The sequence below is a fragment of the Rutilus rutilus genome (assembly GCF_951802725.1).
Source record: "Rutilus rutilus genome assembly, chromosome: 20".
NCBI classification, from domain to species: Eukaryota; Metazoa; Chordata; class Actinopteri; order Cypriniformes; family Leuciscidae; genus Rutilus; species Rutilus rutilus.
In genome coordinates this window covers 15,950,984-15,971,374 of record NC_140225.1, presented here as the reverse complement: position 1 = coordinate 15,971,374, position 20,391 = coordinate 15,950,984, and the positions used below count along the sequence as shown (strand labels likewise).

Sequence of the window (20,391 nt, the reverse complement as noted above, 5' to 3'; positions counted from 1 at the left end):
AAGTACAAAAAAAAGAATACTCTCTCATCACTCCAGTTAATATACATGAACTTGCCTCAGACTCATGAATATTCAATAACATGAGTTATGCATTCAAACAGTTTATGATTTGTTGTCATCTTAGCACAGCACAATTTCACACTTTTTAGCTTTAACAATTCAGATTTTTTTATACAATGTGAAATGAAAACACTAAGATTTTCCTCCCACAACAGTCTATTTATCGTGGTGTGACGTCATGCAATGGGTGAGCACATACCTCTTCTCGGGCGATGCCCAGAGAGTGGTCCAAGTCACGTGGCAGATGAGGGCTTTCCCCTTCAATGTATGATGCTCGGGAATAGAGGGAGCTCTTCGAAACGCCACTGTCCCCCGGTGAGGCCGTTTCTCTCTGATGCCAAGGAGAGAGTTGTGAAGAAACCGTTAAAAACCTGTGAGTTTATTTCTGTACAAGAATGTTAATTTCACACATCCTGGAGGGAAGCAGCGCATCAGCTACAGGTTCTACTCAGCGAAGCCATAATGCCATGGAGAGCAGGCTCTTTGTTTGGGTTTCAAAAGCCTCCAGCAGTTTGCGAAAGGCCTGCTGCATTCAGCTGGGATGTTATGATTGACAATCCCCAATGTGAGATGGGTGTGAAAAGCTGTTTGTCATGAAAAGTTTGCGGCTTTGACCGAATCCGGGTCAGGAAGTGAATGCTGTCAGATGAGGACTGCAGGAGTACAGGTTGTTTGGTAATTGGAGATAAAAGTTGATGATCCATTTTGAATCAAAGACAAATAAATATCCTTAAAAAAAATTAAAAAGCATGTATCTGGGTAGTTCATGCAACCAGCCACAACAAGCACAAGTCTGTATTGGACAATTAAAAAAAAAAAAAAACGCTATTTTTTTATTATTATGTCCTACAGGAAAAGACAGACATGTTATATCAATTTCCACTTTCAAATATAAATATACTGTAATTAAATTTTAATATTACAATAAAATGTTTATAAATGTACCATTTTTAGATGGTAATTGTATCTCTTTATAGCCAGTGATGGGGTGTTGTTCCTGAATAATCATCATGTTTAGCCCTTAAACCCACTTGCTGATTAAAGCTGATTAATTCTTCCTAGCAGAGCTGGATTAGGAGATTAATTGAGTTTGACTCTTATACGAGGTAGGGGGCCGTGTGTTAGGGTACAAATACAGAATGCCAATCACATAATGTTTGGTCTGAAAGAAGCATTTATGTCTAATACCATTTATTGGGCTGCACTCAGATCATGGAGGGGGGGGGCACATAGTACGGTACATACGGTACAACTCACAAATTGAGATTACAAACCTGAAACGAAATTTAGAATTGATACTCTATCAAAATCAAAGTTGGAGCGTTGATCTTGTGGTCTTGGATGTCTTATGACTACATGAATTAAACATGGTCTGGAGGGGCCTAGTTTTGGTATTGACTCCAACTCATCGATTTTCCCAATAATCAAATTCTGCACTGCATAATCTTATCTAGCAACTCCTTAAATGTGTGATCCAGCCCAAGAGAAAAGCATGTTGGTCATAACCAATCATAAACACAGTCAGCAGAGGGTGAGAAATGAGGCAGAGGAATAACTCTAAATGTAAATGAGAAACAAAATCATTCTAATTGAATATTGACAAAACAGAGTTCAGTAGAGCAGTGGGGTTGTGGTGTAATCCTGTCATCTTCAGAGCAGCTGTACATGTATTTGCATGAATGATAAATTCTCTCTAACGACAAGAAAAGGTATTAAAAAAAGAACATTATGGAGAATGTGCTGAGGCAGCATGTGAAATGTGTCTGTGGGACTATTTCAGGAAGAGCGTTATCTAAAAATGTATGTTAAAATACTGAATATTTTAAGAATATCATCAATTCAGGCTAGCCATCACTAAACCTCATTACTCCATAATTCAGCTATATAATACAGTGTCACTCTTTTTATATATGAAAGTACTCCATAATCCTCAGATGTATCGGTGCTATGCCAAAAATACTTTTGATGCATTAAAGCTCAATTCTATTTTGGAAATGAAGTCCAGAGGTTATTCAGGGGCAGAAACTATACCTGTGGAATGCGGGACGTCCTGTGACAGAGTTTGCTATCTGTCTGTGTGGATTTTCCTGCAGCTTTCTACAAAAATAACCACACTAGGTTTGACAGAGTGAGACAAAACCAACTATTATTTAGAAAAAAGCTATGAGGTCTATACAATGTTATGTGGGTACTGTGAAATGTGTCTGGAAAATGAGTTAGAGTTGATGTGTTTTTAATATGTAGGTGACTGACTTTTTTAGATTCTAATTTGAGGTTAGATTTTGCTGTTCCTTGTTTTAAAAAAATGAACTCTGAATGGGCAAGAGCAGCACACTCATGATATCTTGGTTTGTACACTACCGTTTGATCAAAGTTAAAATGAAGTCTTATGCTCAACAAGGCTGCATTCATTTGATTAAAATACAGTAAAACGGTAATATTATGAAATGTGATTAAAATTTAAAATAGGCCTAACTGTTGTCTATTTTAATATATTTAAAGTTTTAATGTATTCATTTGATGGCAAAGCTGAATTTTCAGTAGCCATTCCTTCAGTGTCACATGATCCTTCAGAAATCATTTAAAAAATGCAGATGTGCTGCTCACATTTCTTATTATTTTCAATGTTGAAAATATTAAATGTTGCTTAATATATTTGTGGAAAACTATTTTTTCAGGATTCTGTGATGAACAGAAATTTCAAAAGCACCAAATTTATTTTACAAATATAAATCATTTGTAACAATGTAAAAGTTTTACTGTCACATTTAATCAATTCAATGCATAGTTGCTGAATAAAAGTAGTGTATATACAAAAATGCAGGGAAAAAAAATCTAAACACACTTAAAACAGGGTATTTAGTTTTAAGAATGTTTAAATAAAACAACAAAAATACTGACCAAGAAAATTATTTTTGTAGTGAACAGAGAGGAGAGGAGAAGGATGAGATGCTTTCTGTCTGTAGACCTATTTTTCTGACTAATGGTGGTTTAGTCTAATGGTGGTACAGGGACAATGGGATTAGAATATACGGACTAGACCTAGTTAGACTTTTAGAGGGATTGTTTTCTGTCCTTCTTACTTTAGCCATGTGGGAACCGTTGAGATTCCAGCGGCGTGAGCTGGGCTTCTTGAGGCGAGACTGTGAAGCGTGCAAGACAACATCATGAGAATGAAGCGGGAAGAATATAAGGCGTCGTGTTAGGGGTTGTAGTACGTATGTGTGCATGTTTGTGTATACCAGATTAGTCTGTTCATTCCATTTCCTGTACAAATGCTGAGACTGTGGTGACAGTCGCTCATCCAACATGACTGAAAGCAGATCTGAGCTAAGCTTTATGTGAAGCCACGCCAGCGGCCTCAGACCAGGCATACAGGTGATCCGTATGCCCATTGTATTCCAATGAGTTAGTGTAAATTAGTAACAATCGAAACCAGGAACCAGCATGAATGTGACAAGGAATTCAGCTTACAATGTTTTGCTTAGGAAAAGCATAAAAATAATAAAAATCTACAAATCATTATTATTTGAAGTAATAATACATAGTTTAAATACAGCATTAATTTCCAAGTCACATTGACCTTTGTTTCTATGGATCTCCTGTCCAGGCGAACATGCAGGATTGTCACAAAGCCCTGGGAGAAACACACCTCTTTTTGTGCAAAAGGGTGCTGGATTGGGAAAAAGGAGCACCAATCGAGGGACAGGAGCTGGGTTAGAGAACCGGGGGGGTGAGATGTCACGTCCACAGTATGGTGAGGTAGTTTATGGGTAGGTACTCACACTCATACCCAAGGGTGCAGTCAGGGGGCTCAGTTCAGGGAGTATATTGCATACACACACACACACACGTGCTTGCAGACACACACACGCGCTCACACACACAGGTGCGGGCTGGTTCAGCGCAGTACCTGAGGGGACACAGTGGACAAAGTAGGGCTCTGAGAGATGCTTTTGGCTACCTGTAGAGCCTCTATCCTCAGGGCTGCGAGCACCAGCTCCTCCTGGGCCACAAGGGAGGGTGAGGGGAGGAAAGGGGGAGTGACCCATGGAGTGGGGGCAGGGGTAAGGAGGAGAAGAGGGGTTAGAGTTGTACTAGCCTCACTCAAATACTAAACCTGAAGGGGGAAAACATACATATACTGTACGTACACACAGACACTCATACACATTTTCCTGTGAATGTTGTGAATGTGGTGAGATCCATTCATCCTTTCCAAGTTTATTTCAAGTGTGTATTTTTAAAGGGATAGTTCACCCAAAATAAACACAAAAGCTAGTCAGCAGAATGTCTAAAGAGCTGCTCACTTCCATATAATAATAGTGAATGGGGACCAGAGGCTTCAACCGGCATAAACAAAAAACATAACAGCAACAAAAGGGTAGTCTATACTTTAGAAGACTTGAAGCTACCATTAAAATATTTGGTCAGTACGGTTTTTTAAATGTTTTTGAAAGTCTCTTATGCTCACCAAGGCAGCGTTTATTTGACCAAAAAATACAGTAAAAACAGTAATATTGTGAAATATTAATACAATTTAAAATAAATATTTTCTATATTTATATATTTAAAATTTAATTTGTTCCTGTGATGGGAAAACTGAATAGTCAGCAGTCATTCAGTGTCACATAATCCTTCAGAAATCATTCTAAATCAGAATCTGATTTGGTGTTCAACAAACATTTCTTCTTCTTATATTATTATTATATTCTTATATAGTATTTTTGTTGAAACCATGATACTTTTTTTGATGAATGGCAATAAAGCAATTATAAAATAGAATATTTTTTGTAATGATGTAAAAGTCTTTACTGTCACTTTTATAAACTGAAAGCATCTTTGCTGAATAAAAGTAATTTAAAATAAAATAAAAATAAAAATCATACTGACCCAAAGTTTTGAACAGTAGTGTACTTTATGGTCCATTTTTATAATTTTGGAGCTTAACAGCCCCAGTTACCATTTACATAAGAAAGTAAGGTCCTTTTTACACCTGTTATTAAGATGCGTTTTGGTCGATCGGATTACAAGTAGACGAGGGTGACGCATACCCGTTTACACCAGGTGTTTCGTCTCTTTTGTCCACTTTCAACCACTTCTGTCCTGATTTCTTTGAGGGGATGGTCTATGGGCGGGTAAATGTATGGCTTTATTTAGATCTTTTAATCTAATGGAAAAAATAAGCTCACGCAATTTACATATGAACACGCCCGGAGATGACAGAAAAGACCACGCCGAAGACCAAGACCACGCCGAACGCCATGAGTGAGTGTTAGAAATCAGGAAAGGTGAGAGAATATTTTGTGCTTGGTACGTTTTTCATCTTCAAACAAAACTTGGGTCTCCAGCCAACAAATTTTAAATCCGCCTGGCTAGCGCGCTTTTACGCATTAGGTCAGTAGGCGGAGTAGCTGATGGTCTTTTGTGGCTATTCAAACACATTCGACCACATGAGCGTTTACTCTATGAAAGCAATCCGTGCCGAATGCGACGTACCTCTGGAAGTGTTCGAAAGTGGACAAGCTATAAAAGTTTTAGACCCCGTTTACACCTGTATTTAGCGTCCTCCACTTGTGATCCGATCGACCAAAACGCATTTTAATACCAGGTGTAAACAGGGCCTAAGTAATACAGGTTTGGAACAACATGAGGATGAATAAAAATGAATTTTTGGTTGAACTATTCCTTTAACAACTCCTGACCCCAGCACTAGGGGCAGACAAGGTACATGAAAAACTGGAGGGACAAACAAACACAGTGAAACAAAGTGAAGACACACACACTCACACACACACATAGAAGCAAAGGTCCGGGGAAGAAGAGGTAGTGGGCAGGTAGGCTTCTCTCTACACACCTGCAGTTTTTGAGCGAAGGCAGTGGGGTTGGTCTCTGCCAGATCAGGCTCCAGGTAGCTGAGAGGGGTGGGTGAATCAGACAGCCTGTCTAAGAGGGGCAGATCTGAGGGGTCCATGGGGCCCTGGATGGGGGACTGCATTGGGAGTGAGAGCAGAAGAGGGACAAGAGGAGTAGGAGGTGCCTGGGTGTCAGTGAGGCAGTGCAAGTTTGTAGTTAGCCTAGTGCATCATAACACATCTATGATGGGTTTTTGAAGCCTATGAATAAACAATCTGCAGTACTGATTCCGGTGGGGAGATCCTGAATAAAATAAGCTACATGCTTAGCAAAATAATGTTATCTTAAAGGGATAGTTCACACAAAAATAAAAAGTTCTGCCATTATTTACTATTGTACTAAATGGAAAACAAATTATTATATAGAAAAGAGGACAGTGTACATTCTTCACATTGTCTCCTTTTGTGTTCAACTGAAAAAATAATGAGTTTGGAAACGAGGTTGAGTAAATAATGTAAGAATTGGTTTATTTCTTTATATAGGATGCACTGTCCCTTTAAGACTGAAAAGTAACAAAATAAAAATAAACTCATCCTCACACATTTGTGGTGTAATACATGCCTTTTGATTGTAAGAAAACACATTGTCTGAACTAATGAAATAAACACACTCCTGAAGGTGCTGATTCTATTTTCAGTGCTTGGTTGGTTTACACTTACCACTCCATCTCTCTCGTTGCTCTGCGTTCGACTCTGAGACTGACTGTCCCTCTTTCTGCTTTTCTCTGAGGCCATGGGGTCACGAGCGCCACGAGGTGGAAGCACAGGTGATTTCCCCTGCGAGATCTGAGCCTCCATCTCCTCAAAGCTCCTGTAAAGTGTCAGACCAATACAATTAAACACATGAAATACAGTCAAAGAGGATGCATTGTTCGCGCCCCATGAGAATTGAGTTTTGTGGCCCTTAGTTTATGGATGATGGCTCTGAGGCCATCTATATGAAAGTGCAAAGGTCCTGGTTATGGCAATGTCCGAAATCCTTTTCTTTGTGGGGAAATTTTTTGTAGCCTGGTAATACCACACTCTGCTACTTCGCTTTGCTTCGTAGACAGAGTAGGAAGGGCATAATTGAAAAGCGTTTTCTTTCTCGCGGGGGGGGGGCGCTTGTCTGAAGTTTAAAATCATTGGTTACCCGTAAGCCAATCAACATAACGTTTGGTTATGACGTGTGTTATGCGCAGGCTCAGCCGCATCTAACTTCCACTGTAAACACATGTATGATGCGAAAACAAAACCATCGAGCGAAATACCGGAGTGAACATGGCTGTGAACGACTTTTGCAGATTATGTGAAGTAAATCTACGCATCCACGGTACAATCAGCGTCTACGTCACGGCTCTCAGCCCGCCCTCTGTTCGTTGATTGGCCGGCTGTTCTGAGGCCGGAGGAAAACGGGGAGATAGGTCGCTATCTCAGACTGAGTACAGAAGCGAACTGAAATTGAGCGGAAGTACGAAGTCTGACATAGTCAGGCTACATTTTTTGCTCCCAATGAGGAAAACAGCTTATAAATCAGCTTATATACTAAGTGTTGTTTTCTGAAAATGCAGAAAGTTTTCTGTGATTGGTAGGTTTATGGTAGGTAGAAATGTTAAGGGATAGAATATACACTTTGTATTGTATAAAAATAATTATGTCAATAGAATGTCCCCATAAAACATGAAAACCCAAAGTGTGTGTGTGTGTGTCTGTGTGTGTGCGTGTGTGCGCGTGTGTGCGTTTAGTTTACCCGGTGCAGGGGGAGTTGGGCTCTGAATCGTGCATGTTGGGGGTCTTCTTTGGACTGTCTGTCACGGAGTCCAGTTTCAGATAAAGTGATGGTTTCTTCACTGAGAGAGGCTGTAAATAAATACATATATGCACTCACATAAATACAAAGGTCTGTAATCTAACATTAGTTTGGTGTTTGTGACACACACTTGTTTTTTTGGCAACTGCCTTAAGTTTAGTACATCTATAGGTCAGGTAGATACTCACAGGTGCAGAGGAGCCAATCTTTTCCATGTATTCAATCTCATAGTCTGTAACTGCAGAGAAGACACCGAAAAATGAGTGATATATAGCAGGTTAAATGTTTTATAAAGGTTATATTAGGAATTGAAAATAATATAAGGCTTCCAAAGAATATTCTTTCTATGTTGATCATCAGTTAACAGACTGACAGAACCAACATGAGAGTGGCACTATAATTAATCTGCTACTGTACCAATGACCCAGTTATATTCAGGCAGAGTGCCTCAGGGCCCAAATGGTTCCCTGTAGGTCAAAGGATAATAAAACGGGTCAGTGTGTGGTCATTTGGGGTTCCAGCCAAACTTGGATCATGTGGAAAATAATCTGATGGGTGAATATCACAAAAACATTTTACCCCAAAATCAAAAGAAAATAAATACTTTAGAAATTTTAATAAAAATCTTCATTTTTATTATTTTGCATTTTGACATTGTTTTTGAAATTGAAAAAAATTTCCTACCAAATTCTCATTAGTAAAATGCATCCATTTTCAACGTTAATTCTTATTAAATTGTAATTACTGCAATATTACTGTATTAAAAGTATTTAAAATTATTATATTATAAAACGCTTTGTGTCGTGGCCACATTACCACCTCGGCTGTGCATTAATTTTCTAATAATTCACATTATAAATATACTGTCTGTGTCTGTGTGTTTATGTGTGTGTGTGTGTGTGTGTGTGTGTGTGTGTGTGTGTGTGTGATTGGGATGTCACTACGCAAAAAAAACTTTGAGCATAATATAACTGATAATAATAAACTTAATATAATTGATAAAATATAATAACAATATTATAATTGATAAAATCTTTAAAAAAATAACAAACTTGACTGGTTTTGTAAGATTTACTCAGATATTGTTTTGAAATCAGTACTGTACTGACAGTCTCATTCTTACTCTTCAAAAATATCTATGTAAAGTAATGTAGGACCATGGACACAATCCTTGACTCATGATTAGAAATAAAGTAGTGACTCTTCCCCTCTCTCACCATCACTCGGTTCAGGCAAACTGTTCTCGTTGACAAAAGCTGTGAAGTCTGTTGGCTGTGGGAAGTCTTGGAGGTCAGAGGTCAGCTCCACCTCTACATCATGTCTAGTCCATTTCTGATTGGTGGAGGAAGCCAGTTTCTCCTCATCTGTGGCGTGATCTTGTGAAGGGTCAGTATTGGCATCGGGCGAGTGCTCCTGCAGGTGATGATGTGTGTGTGAAGTGGAGGGCGAGAGTGGAGAACACACAGGACAACACTGTTATGATATGAGGTGACAGCAAAAAAAAGAAACAGATAATCTTCAGACTGTATGACTGTGTGAGTGTCCTGTAGGTGAATGTGCGCTCATGTCTTAACTTACTTGTGTAGATGGCTCGGTAATCTGAGTCCTCTTTGGAGACTTCTTCACTCTGAAAGTACTACTATTTAAAAAAACAAGACAGAAGTTATGTTGTTAGTTATTAAAATATCAATTTGGAATAAAAGACATTTTTTAACCAAACTGTGTGCACACCAACCACCTTATTTATTATACACAGCAGTTTTTTTTGACAGATACTGTACAGATAACGTTCTATTGAGTAAAAGTTTTAGTTAAATAATACATACCTGTTGTGTTGTTCTCATAAATGTTTTATAAAACCTTTTGACAATGCAAGTATACTGTAATTCAACCAGTAAATGATGGTGCTTATTATTAAGAATTAAATCTCATCAGTTAAGATCTTACCAGTGCACAATAAAATGGATTATTCAGCGCTTACATCATGATTTACTCTTCTATTAGTGTTGTATATGAATGTTATATTGTGCAGTTATTTTTTTTTATTTTTTATTTTTAATCGTGTTTTTAACAGTAAACGTTCTCTTTTACTATAATGCAATTTTTATGCCATGTTTTTTTCTACTCACAAATTGAACCATGGCAGGAAATTAGCTGAAGACATACAGCTATTAGTGATGAATCGGAAATATGTCTTGCAGAAGCGTGATGATTATGCAGTAAAACCGTGTGCTTTTGAATTAGGAAATATATACAAAAATAGATACTCTGCCTTAACACATTCACAGATAATATTAATCCCTGTTGCCCCTGATAAATTGCTCAATGGCCTAAGAAAATGACACATGTAACAACATAACAGACTCATATCGGATCCTATTATGTTGCTGTTTGTTGACCTTGTTCACATTTCATTGTGTAAGTGTGATGTAAATATTTAATTTCAGCAGTATTGTTGAAACTCCTCCTGTAAAATCTGAAAAGACATCTGTGTTGAAAAACAAAGTTGAAAACAACCTTGAATTGTGTAAGAACTACGGAGGGAAAGTCTGCAGCTGAGCAATATATATTAGATGAATTAATCTGAAACTTAAAACTGCTCTCAAATAGCAGCATTAATGAATCAGGGTGTGCAGGGGGTCTTACACAAGAAACGAATGTCTCACTCAAGAGCGCGTTTCTACTTACACGTAATAAAACCTGCAATGTTTATTATCCACCAGTGTGTTAACCACTACTAAGGACGGAAAATCTCTGAATTGAGTCTCTATCTGGATAAGGAATTCGTTCATAGATTAAGAGATGTCAACCTTCACATCTAATTCATCGGAAGAAGTGTAGTCAACAAAGCTCAAATCAGATCATGTGTACATTGTAAGCAAAATCAGACAATGTTTTCTAGATTAAGTGCACATCAGAACTTGTACTCTGCCCATGTTCCTGGAATCGACTGCACTTATTGGGGGGTTCCACTAGATGGCAACGTTCTCATTGGATAATATCAGGCATGGAGCAGAGGAAGGACTGACTAAGAATGATGTGAAATCAGTCATATGTATCGAAATGAATGATTAAAACAATTGATGGTGAGCTCATGAGTTAAAACATGTTAAAATGACATTTTATGTTAATCTATATTATTACTGATGTTGATTTTCCTACATCTCTCTACTTACACGAAACAACACAGAGAAGAGACATTGCTGGACTTCCTGTGATACATGAGATCAACAGACAGACATGTGACAGAGGCTGACAAACAACAAGTACTAACACCTACTCCACTCACATACACACGTTCAGAAATATACACAAGAAAATTTACTCTAATTTACTGGTCTACACTGAATGAATGGCACGCATTATGACCTACTTTGAAATGAAAATGGATTCATTATAAGTGCAGACTTACGATTTAAGAGGCTTCTTTTTGTTTTTGGCAGGTTTGTTCTGGTTGTGATCCTCTAACTCAATGTTATCATTCTCATTCTCATTCTCATTGTTGGACTGGTCAAAAGAGGCAGCTTTCGTTGGGGGGTTCCCCATATTGTTAGATGATTTGAAGGGATCAATTGAATCATCAAAGGAGTCAGGATCAAAGCTGTAGGATCCTTTATTCAGATGAGGAGAGTTCGGGACACCACTGCTTGAAGAAAATGGATTAAAGTTAGGGTCATCCCACTTGCTGGGGTCAAAGTTATATGACGCCTTGGGAATTGGGATATCATCATTGTCATTTGAAAGTGCTGGAACAGGTGAATTGTCTAGCTGTTCTTTCTGGGGAGGAGGGGCCTTCTTAATCCCCAGTTTTGGCTTTCGGATGGGCATCTTGGCACCTGGTTTCTTGCCCAGGATTTTGGGAGGAGGAGCACTGCGTGACGCCTCTCCACTGTCCTCTGAATAGTCAAACTCCAGTCTGACTGGCTGACGCTTGGCGATTGGTTGTTCCTCAATGTTTAAGGGTTGCTCTTTAGCAGGGGAAGGGGCACAGGGCTCCTCTACAGCAACAGGGGACCCTGAAACCAATGTAAAGTCAGCTTTCCTGCCTAAGACCGGCGAGTTTGCCACTTTACTGCCTCCTGTACAGAATGGGTCAATGTTCTCAAAGTTGTCCGGATCCCATTTGTAGGAGGCACTGGGAGGGATAGGAGACTCCTCGTCTGGGACAGTGGGAGCCTCTGGTACTGGAATAGGAAGCTCCGGCTGGATTTGAGTTAATATTGAGGCGGTAGTGATCTCCTCAGCCAAAGGTGGAGGACTCTCAACTCGAGACTTTATTCTGTTTCTCCGTAGGGTACCAGCAGGACTAGGACTAGGGCTGGGAGAAGAACTAGGCCTCTCTTGGGTTTGCAAAGGGCTTTCGGGTTGGGGTTTCCCTCTCTTTTTCTCTTCTGGTGTACTGCTAGAGGACACAGTTTTAGGGGAGGAACGCTCTGGGTTTGAGTTCTGCCTGGAAAGAGGCTTCTTCTTTAGTGAACCTGGACGGGGCTTCTTCACTCTACGAAGGGTTCCCGGAGCGCTCTCTGTTCCTATGCTGAAGGACTCTGTTCGTGGGTGAATGGGTTTGTCGGAGGTTCCTCCTGAGGATTTGTCTCCTGGGCTCTCTAACTCACCAGACTGTAGGCTTAGAGAGCGGGTGAGAGGCGCTCGGCTTGATGGTCCAGACCCAAAATTTGACTCTGGCAAGGGGTCATTAGCGATTAAGTACTCTAGGTTGTAGGCACCGCTAGCAGCTATTGGTTTGTCCTCATCAAAGACTGTAGATTGAGAGCGACTGGCAGGTTGAAGTACTGGGTCTTGAGCTTCACTGGCAGAGATGTCAGCAGTGGAAGCTGTGAAGATGGAGAATGACATGTTACTATAGATTTTAACAAATAGATTTGAAGCACATCACAGAATAGTACTCACAGATGTAATAATATTATTTTAAGTTAAAGAGCTGAAGAATGCAGAAGTATAGAATACAAAAGAAGTTTCCTTGTTAGTTTTTCCTTTTTTTTATCTTCTTTTTTTTTTAAATACCTTCAACAGCAATACACTGCATTTCCATTAGAGGGAGTACGAGCACCGTGCTTGGTAACAAAGACTACAGTCCTCCAAGTCAGAGATTAATGGCGGTAAAAAAGGCATTTTGTTTCTTGATTAAAATTTTTTGGGGGAAAATACATCTGAGCAAGAAAAACATGAAAACACTGGGATAAATAAACTGAATTGAAGTAATGAATATAGAATAACAATTATAATTGGACCTCCATCTCTTTGTTTCCAAAAAAGCACAAACTGACACCAAAAAATAGCATATAAAATATTCTAGATCTAGTTTATATTTCTAGCTATAGTTACTTAGATAATCTTCTGTGTTTTCCATAACATTTCTTGGGTTCCAAGTTAAGAATCATTTATTATGTTGCTCTACACTCTCTGCTAATTAATACTTTCCTTTTTAATTTATATAAAAAAAATACAAAATTTGTTCAAAACAAGAAACAAACTATATCTTTAATGTCCTACAATCTAAGCCTCGCCTTAAGCATTTCAATGCCTAGTAAACCCTGCTGAAGCTATTCAGACAACAAATAAAACTATTTGACTCGACATGAGATCATTGTAGTGTGAATTGTGATGGAATGAAGATCTTAAACGTACCTGTGTGTTCTGGGGACAATGCCTCTGAGCTGGTGCAGGGGTGTTCAGTTGGGGGCAGTGGTGGGGAAGCAGACTTCACAGGGGTGGTGGACTCAGGGGTTTCGAACGCTCCGTCTGAGTCTGAGCTCCTACACAAGAGACAACGAGATAGAAGAGAGTCTGAATATATTGAATTAAAGAGTTGATTTAATAATCTCATTGAAGTATAAACATCAGGTCTGTTTTGTTTCCATACAAAGAAGTTGCATATCCAATCCAGCACTGATACAGCAAACAAGCAACATTCATTTACGAGGCAACGTATCACAGCTTACACTTACATTACAGGATCAAATACATTCTGATACACCTATAGTGTATTAAACAATCAATCATTGTGTGCCAAACCTTGTAAACAAACGCCTGCCTCAGCATATGTTCTAGTAGGCCCTGGTGGATTATTACAGATGGAAATGTGAACCTGAAGCTTGGAGACCAATAACAGTAGCTCACAAATTACACTCAGCCATGGTGTCCATTTTCTCTCTCATTCACTATATTCACTCATTATTTGATTTTAACCTACTAAGTATCACAGTGAAGGTGTTATTTTCAAATTAACACATTTTATTGCCATTTCAGTAAAGACTAATGATTGCTTATTTAGTCGATGCAACAAAATGTCGGCTTGTGAGCGTTTTTGGTCTTGGCATCAGTGTATAATATACAAATCTGACATAGTATGTGATGGCATAGGTGAACACATCGGTATAAATAAATCAATAGTCCAAATACGGCAACAAAGGCGCAGCCTCAGACAGATGTGCAGACCCCCACCCAGTCTCACCGCAGTAGTCCCTGTCCTCTCCCTGCTGTTACCCCACGCTCACCTCTGCCTGCCGTGGATCATGTAATCGTGTCTGGAGGTCCAGCTGAGGCGCCGGAGGAGCCCTAGGGCTGGGTCTGCCTCATCCTCTCCGGATGTCCCTCCCAGCAGCGTGTCCCAGCCCCAGCGAGCCCACTGCAGCGGAGACAGAGCCTGCCACGCGCTCACTGCCATATCTGCCACCGATCACAGGCTCACGGTCACTCTCACACGTTCCTCATACCTAATGCAGATTCCGAAAATCTGGCGCATCACGGTTCTATGGCTTTGTGTGCTATGTTCCTTTCTCCCTTTTACCCTTCCCTCCCTTTTTTTTTTAAATATCGTATGTTTTCTCTCTCCGGTATCTTGCTGAAGGTGGGCTTTATCCAAATGAAACCCGTTGCAGATACTCGCCACTTGCAGACTCACTACTTGGCTGGCTGGCTGACTCGCTCTTTCTCTCTCTCTCTCTCTCTCTCTCTCTCTCTCTCTCTCTCTCTTTTCAAGATCCTAAGACATGTTCTCCCTCCCCCACGTTTAGGAGAGAAGCAGACTTCTCACTCTGGTTCCTGTAGTATAAAGAAAAAAAAACAGTTTTTCTTTTTACTATATCCTGATCATTTTTCATTATTCCTAATTTCTGTTTCTTTCTTTCAACTACCCGAGCTGAAATTCTGTCAGTCTCTCCTACTCTTCTGTAATTACTGTAGTTACTGTAAAGTGTCATAGACACTCAGAGAGAGCAAAAAAAAGTCTGTACTAATTATTAGTATCCACAGCAAAGACTTCGGCTGCAGTCATACACTCAGTTTCGCTGCATCAAACACTGATGAATGTATTGACGCCTTTACTTCAGTGCAGTGAACACACCCATTCCCTGCTGAAAAGACCAACACGTGTTTTGGATGCTGGTCCATGGGATGCTAATCAGAGATCTTAACCAGCAAGACAATGTAGACCAGCAGCAAATCAGCATAAACTAGCCTAGAGAATTTTCTTTCTTTTCAGTAGGAGTAATTGCATCTGCATCTGACAAGATGCATACTTACAAACATGAATCACATTTGAGCATCTCAAAATGGTAGTGGTCTTCCATGGTGCCAAATCATATTTTCACAGTCCATCTTCACAATCATTTTAAATTACACAGTCAATTTAAATTACAACACATGCAAAATATTAGACCACATATGCCCTCTAATGTGACATTTGGATCCAAATTCTAATGATACGCATCCAGCAGTTTATTAGCAAAATAAGAGATTGACTCTTCATGACCTCAGAAGAATGACTGTAAAGGACTCATTCCCTTTCCCTGACCTGATCAGCAAACACAATGTCAACAAAAGATGATGACACGTACATGCTGATCATATAATTTAATGCTCAAACATACATCCAAGAACTACAACGAACTACTCATTTGGACTACAACGTGTTTTTTTCCGGATCTTGTGAAGTCATAATGTTACTACATAACATTACATAACCTCCGACCACGGAATACGCAAAAAAAAGTGGTCGAGGCCTGTTTGAGCAGCATTAGAGAAGACAGTGTTGTCGTCAAAGACAGTGGTTCCCCGGCGCAGGGGTCGCGAGATGATTTCTATAAAAAAAAAAAAAAAGTGGAAAAAATATATAGGTCCCATATATTTTTGTTGCAATTAATTTAACCCTTTCGCACGTACGATCACACCGGGTAGATTTTCTGTTTGGCGAGTAAATCTCAAAAGGATATACGCCACACTGGCAGGTGATAGCCTGGCTAACGTCAGACCAAGTCTCATTGAGACTTGGTCTGGGAACTACGTGCGCATTTTCTCGTATTTGAGGCGTGGTTTACGAATGCCCAGAGCCGTTTATTGGGCGCTATGAATGTCTATCAAATGCGCCTGTATGTAGCTCATAGCCAATCGCTTCAATTATACCAGATGACGTATGTAGAGTGAGAGAAATTCGACGAGGAAAAAGACGATGGGTCAAAGATTTATTTGTACACGATGGCGTTTAGCGAATATTACAGTTTGTGCAAGATAAACATGAGGGTAGAAGGTAACGTCGAGTCTGATAAACAAACTGCTTCGGTGTCGTCATCATCTTGCTGCTCCCTCCCCGTTCTGTGATTGGTTCCCTTTTTCAGGGGAAAAATTGTCCCATGGTGTCCAGACTGCCATAGCAGCGTGAATAGAATCGCGCTGAGCAAGGCAGTATGGGGAAACCCAGGCTAGGCAGGTGAATGTTCATACCAAAAATATGAAAATTTCAGCGCGCACGCGCTCTTCTGCCTCTGACGAGCAGAGAAAGAGCGCGAGAGAGAGGGAGAGCGAGAGTCCGGCCGCGCGCGCGCACTCACTATTCAGAGCGGCCAGGCGTCAAGCTTCCCCGTACTTTTTGACAAGCGTCCTTGATAGGACGGCCAAAGCTTCTTTGCAGCTCAAGTCGGCGGCGGTGTGTGCGTACAGTTAACGCTCTATCTGTTGACGGCGCTGAGGAAAAAGCTCCCGCCACTGGAAGAAGCGGTCGCCGTCCATTTGTGTCCTCCTGCGCACCCATCAAAGCCGTGCAGAACGTCTTCAGCACTCGCGGATCGTGCATACTCCGCCGCCGGCCAGGCTGCTTCTGATTTACACACCATGGCCGTTCTTTTCTCGAGAAAAGGAGTTTTCCCATAGCGTTTGCAACGCAATACTCGTTCCCTTATCTCTCAGGGAACCGAGGTTACGTAACCGAGTACGTTCTGCCTTCCCTTCCGTACGAGTCAGGTAACAAAACTGACAAAAAAAAAAATAAATTTGTATTTCACCCCAATGATAGTAATATTTCATATTCTCACATTTTGATCAATATAGATTTTTTTTGTTTGTTGATTGTTTTATTATACATTTCAAATTTTACTCTGGACATTTTTTTTTATATTTGTATTCCACATAATAGGCCTACCTTATTATCTCAATTAAAAGTACTGAAATGAATGTATATGTGAAAAAAAAATTTGGGTAAAAAATATGCTTGGCTGGTGAAGGGGGGGGGGGGGGGTCGCGGGGCAGCAGCGCATTTATCATGGGGGTCGCGGGCTAAAAAGTTTGGGAACCCCTGGTCAAAGAGAGACTGTTTTTTTCCACCCCGTTTCCAAAACTCATTTGTTTGACCTTCCTAAGGCTGATGAACTTCATTTCAATTTTAAACACTGTTCCTGAACATTAAAACCCCCACATTTATTTGTGTGCTACACATTTTACGCTTCCAGAACCACAATGCAGGCTACGCACAAAAGCTTCTCTTGAAATGGAGCAGTTCTCACATCACAACTTATAAGTATGTCTTATTATTTCTAGTTGCGCTTTCTATTAACAGTTCCAATGATAAGTTTTATGTTGTTACTATGTTAGCTATGATGTAAACGAAGGGCAAAGCTTTGCCTCCGCTAGCCTGCTAACTAATATTACAGTATTGATATAGTGTTTACTGTAGCTTTTGTAAGCTCTCGCTTTTGAAAGACTCTTCACTGCCCCTTAGGAAAATTAACCACGGTTTTGTGATCGATTACTGTTTATAGTTTTCCGACAAGTATTATAATTAAACGGTGTATAACATTGTATCTAAAATGTATAAGAAAATTACAATAAAAAAAAAATACCACTCTGAAACGTCCTGTGAAATCCGTGCTTGCAAAGTCCGTGCATGACAATCCTCTTGTCTGTTAACATTCTTAAGTCTGAATCAGGCTTGAATTGGTTTGAAATTGACACCATCCTTAGTATTTACATCTGAGTAGAGCATGCAGTTATAGTAAGGAGAGTGACATTTCCCGAACACGCGCTAAGCGCTGCCAATCACAACACACTGGGCCAGCTAACCAATCACAGCACATTTCATATTTCGGAAGGAGGGGCTTCATCGAAACAGGAAATAAACGGCACGTTCGGGCCAGACTGGGGAGAGAGGTGCAGTAATAATGTAAAATATGTGAAAACATATTTTTTTTAAACAATCAAGCATGAAAACATAAGCTAGTACACCCCAAAAACAAAATCAAGACTTCGTAAAAGGGCATATTAGGACCCCTTTAATATTCATCTCTAAGTACAGATCAAACCCAAAATGATTGCAATGTGTAATGCTCTAAGTGTTGCAATGTAAAGTTTAGATTATAATATAGATTTGTATTCAAAGATAATATCATTAATATTACATTCAATATCATTCAAAGATAGATGGAGTGCATTTTAAAAGTCTTCCTGTCTAATTTTGCAGCTTTCAGTGTGTTAATGACATTCGATGAGATAATTATCAGTTAATGAGCATTTCAGCCCATGTAGGGACGTTTCCACAAGACATATCTGGCAAGCACACTGTTGCCATGGTGACGGTGCTCTCTAGACATATGCTCCCATGTGCTAGACAACGCACACACTGGTGGCAACTTCCATAAAATGGAATCCTGGACAAAGCCTCAAATTTCCTTCTCTTTCGCATAGATCCACACATGCACAGGAAGTCTATTAGAGCACATACAATCCATTTATTTCCTGCTATGGGAAAATAAAACACTGATTTATTTCTGAAACGTCTGCTGGGGGGAATTATATGGAGCACTGTATCATCAAGCTTATGTTCCTCTAGTGGCTTTTAAAAAAAGGGTTTGAAACTCTCCTCTAGATGATGGGGGAAAAAATGAATAAATACACATATATACATATACACACACAGTATTAATACATACAGTGTGTGTATATATATATATATATATATATATATATATATAGAGAGAGAGAGAGAGAGAGAGAGAGAGAGAGAGAGAGAGAGTTGTTGAACATTTTTATTAAAGCCACTCAGGAGTACAGTAAATACAGTAAGTTAAAATAATCAAAATCTGCAAATCTTCAGGACCAAATATCTACTAAACAGGTAAACATCTGCAATAACCATTATAGGTTTGAATATAATATGAAAAGCTAAAGGAGACAGAAGAGGCAAGTCATTTCATTGAGTGAGTTCGTCTGCTTGGAGACAGTCAGGCTTGTCTGGCACAGAACAGCACTGCTGGGTTCAGCAACAGACACTGCTGTGAGGACGACAACCCACAATGCTGTTCAAACAAAGCAAACCTGAACGAAAGGACAGCTATAGTGTGACAGAGGAGAGTGACCAAGAAATTGCTCTATAGACACAACTGCTAAAAGATATTAACACACCACTAACGGCCACGCATTAAATCATACAATTTGCATCTAAAATCCACATTATAAATGTGACCATAATTAAAATGATCTTGGGAAGAAATGAAAATACCTAGGCAACTGGTTAAAAAAGGTTGTGATGAGCTCATTTTTATACCAGAGGGTACAACATGTACTAAAGATTGAGGTAATGACACAGGTTGACCAAAAGAGGGAGACAAATGAAACAGTAATAGAGGGAGAGCGAGACTGGCTGTGCTCCAGATAGAATACTAGCACACTGTCACTGTGTGCTGGTGTATACATGCTATCCTGAACATAGGCCCTGTTTCCAACCCTTAGAAGTCCCTTCAGTAAACTTCAATATATTTTCTTTCAAAGTCAGGAATGTATATCTATATATCTCACAATTATTTTATTTTATTTTACCAGGGGAAAAAAAATCACATTGAGATTACAATCTCTTTTACACGTGAGCCCTGGCCAAGAAGGCAGCACATACAGGTGCTGGTCATAAAATTAGAATATCATCAAAAAGTTGATTTATTTCAAGAATAAATCCAGGACATGTCTACCAGGACATTTTCAGAGCACTTCATGCTTCCTTCATTTTTCCAGCAGGATTTGCACCTGCCCACACTGCCAAAAGAACCAAAACCTGGTTCAATGACCATGGTATTACTGTATAATTACTGTGTGATTTCATGTAATATTCTAATTTTCTGGGATTTTGATTTTGTGGGTTTCATAAGCTGTAAGCCATAATCATCAAAATTATAACAAATAAAGGCTTGAAATATCTTACTTTGCATGTAATGAGTCTATATAATATATTAGTTTCACCTGTTAAGTTGAATTCTTGAAATAAATCAACTTTTTGATGATATTCTAATTTTATGACCAGCACCTGTAGAGGATACACTTTAACAGACAACAACAAACAGACAGGGATGC

General features: G+C 39.5%; 1 protein-coding gene across 1 annotated transcript in view; it reads right to left on the bottom strand.

Moving 5' to 3' along the window:
* tacc2 (transforming, acidic coiled-coil containing protein 2) overlaps positions 1–20,391 on the bottom strand; it is a 62,782-nt gene that overhangs the window by 7,410 nt on the left and 34,981 nt on the right. Inside the window, exons 9-19 of the mRNA XM_084391969.1 lie at positions 13,411–13,538; positions 11,177–12,596; positions 9,343–9,403; positions 8,982–9,237; positions 7,953–8,002; positions 7,705–7,814; positions 6,636–6,786; positions 5,918–6,052; positions 3,974–4,066; positions 3,144–3,203; positions 260–391 (exon numbers count right to left, since the gene is read on the bottom strand). Coding sequence (XP_084248095.1) covers positions 260–391; positions 3,144–3,203; positions 3,974–4,066; positions 5,918–6,052; positions 6,636–6,786; positions 7,705–7,814; positions 7,953–8,002; positions 8,982–9,237; positions 9,343–9,403; positions 11,177–12,596; positions 13,411–13,538 — 2,596 coding nt within the window. The remainder of the gene's footprint in view (positions 1–259; positions 392–3,143; positions 3,204–3,973; positions 4,067–5,917; positions 6,053–6,635; positions 6,787–7,704; positions 7,815–7,952; positions 8,003–8,981; positions 9,238–9,342; positions 9,404–11,176; positions 12,597–13,410; positions 13,539–20,391) is intronic.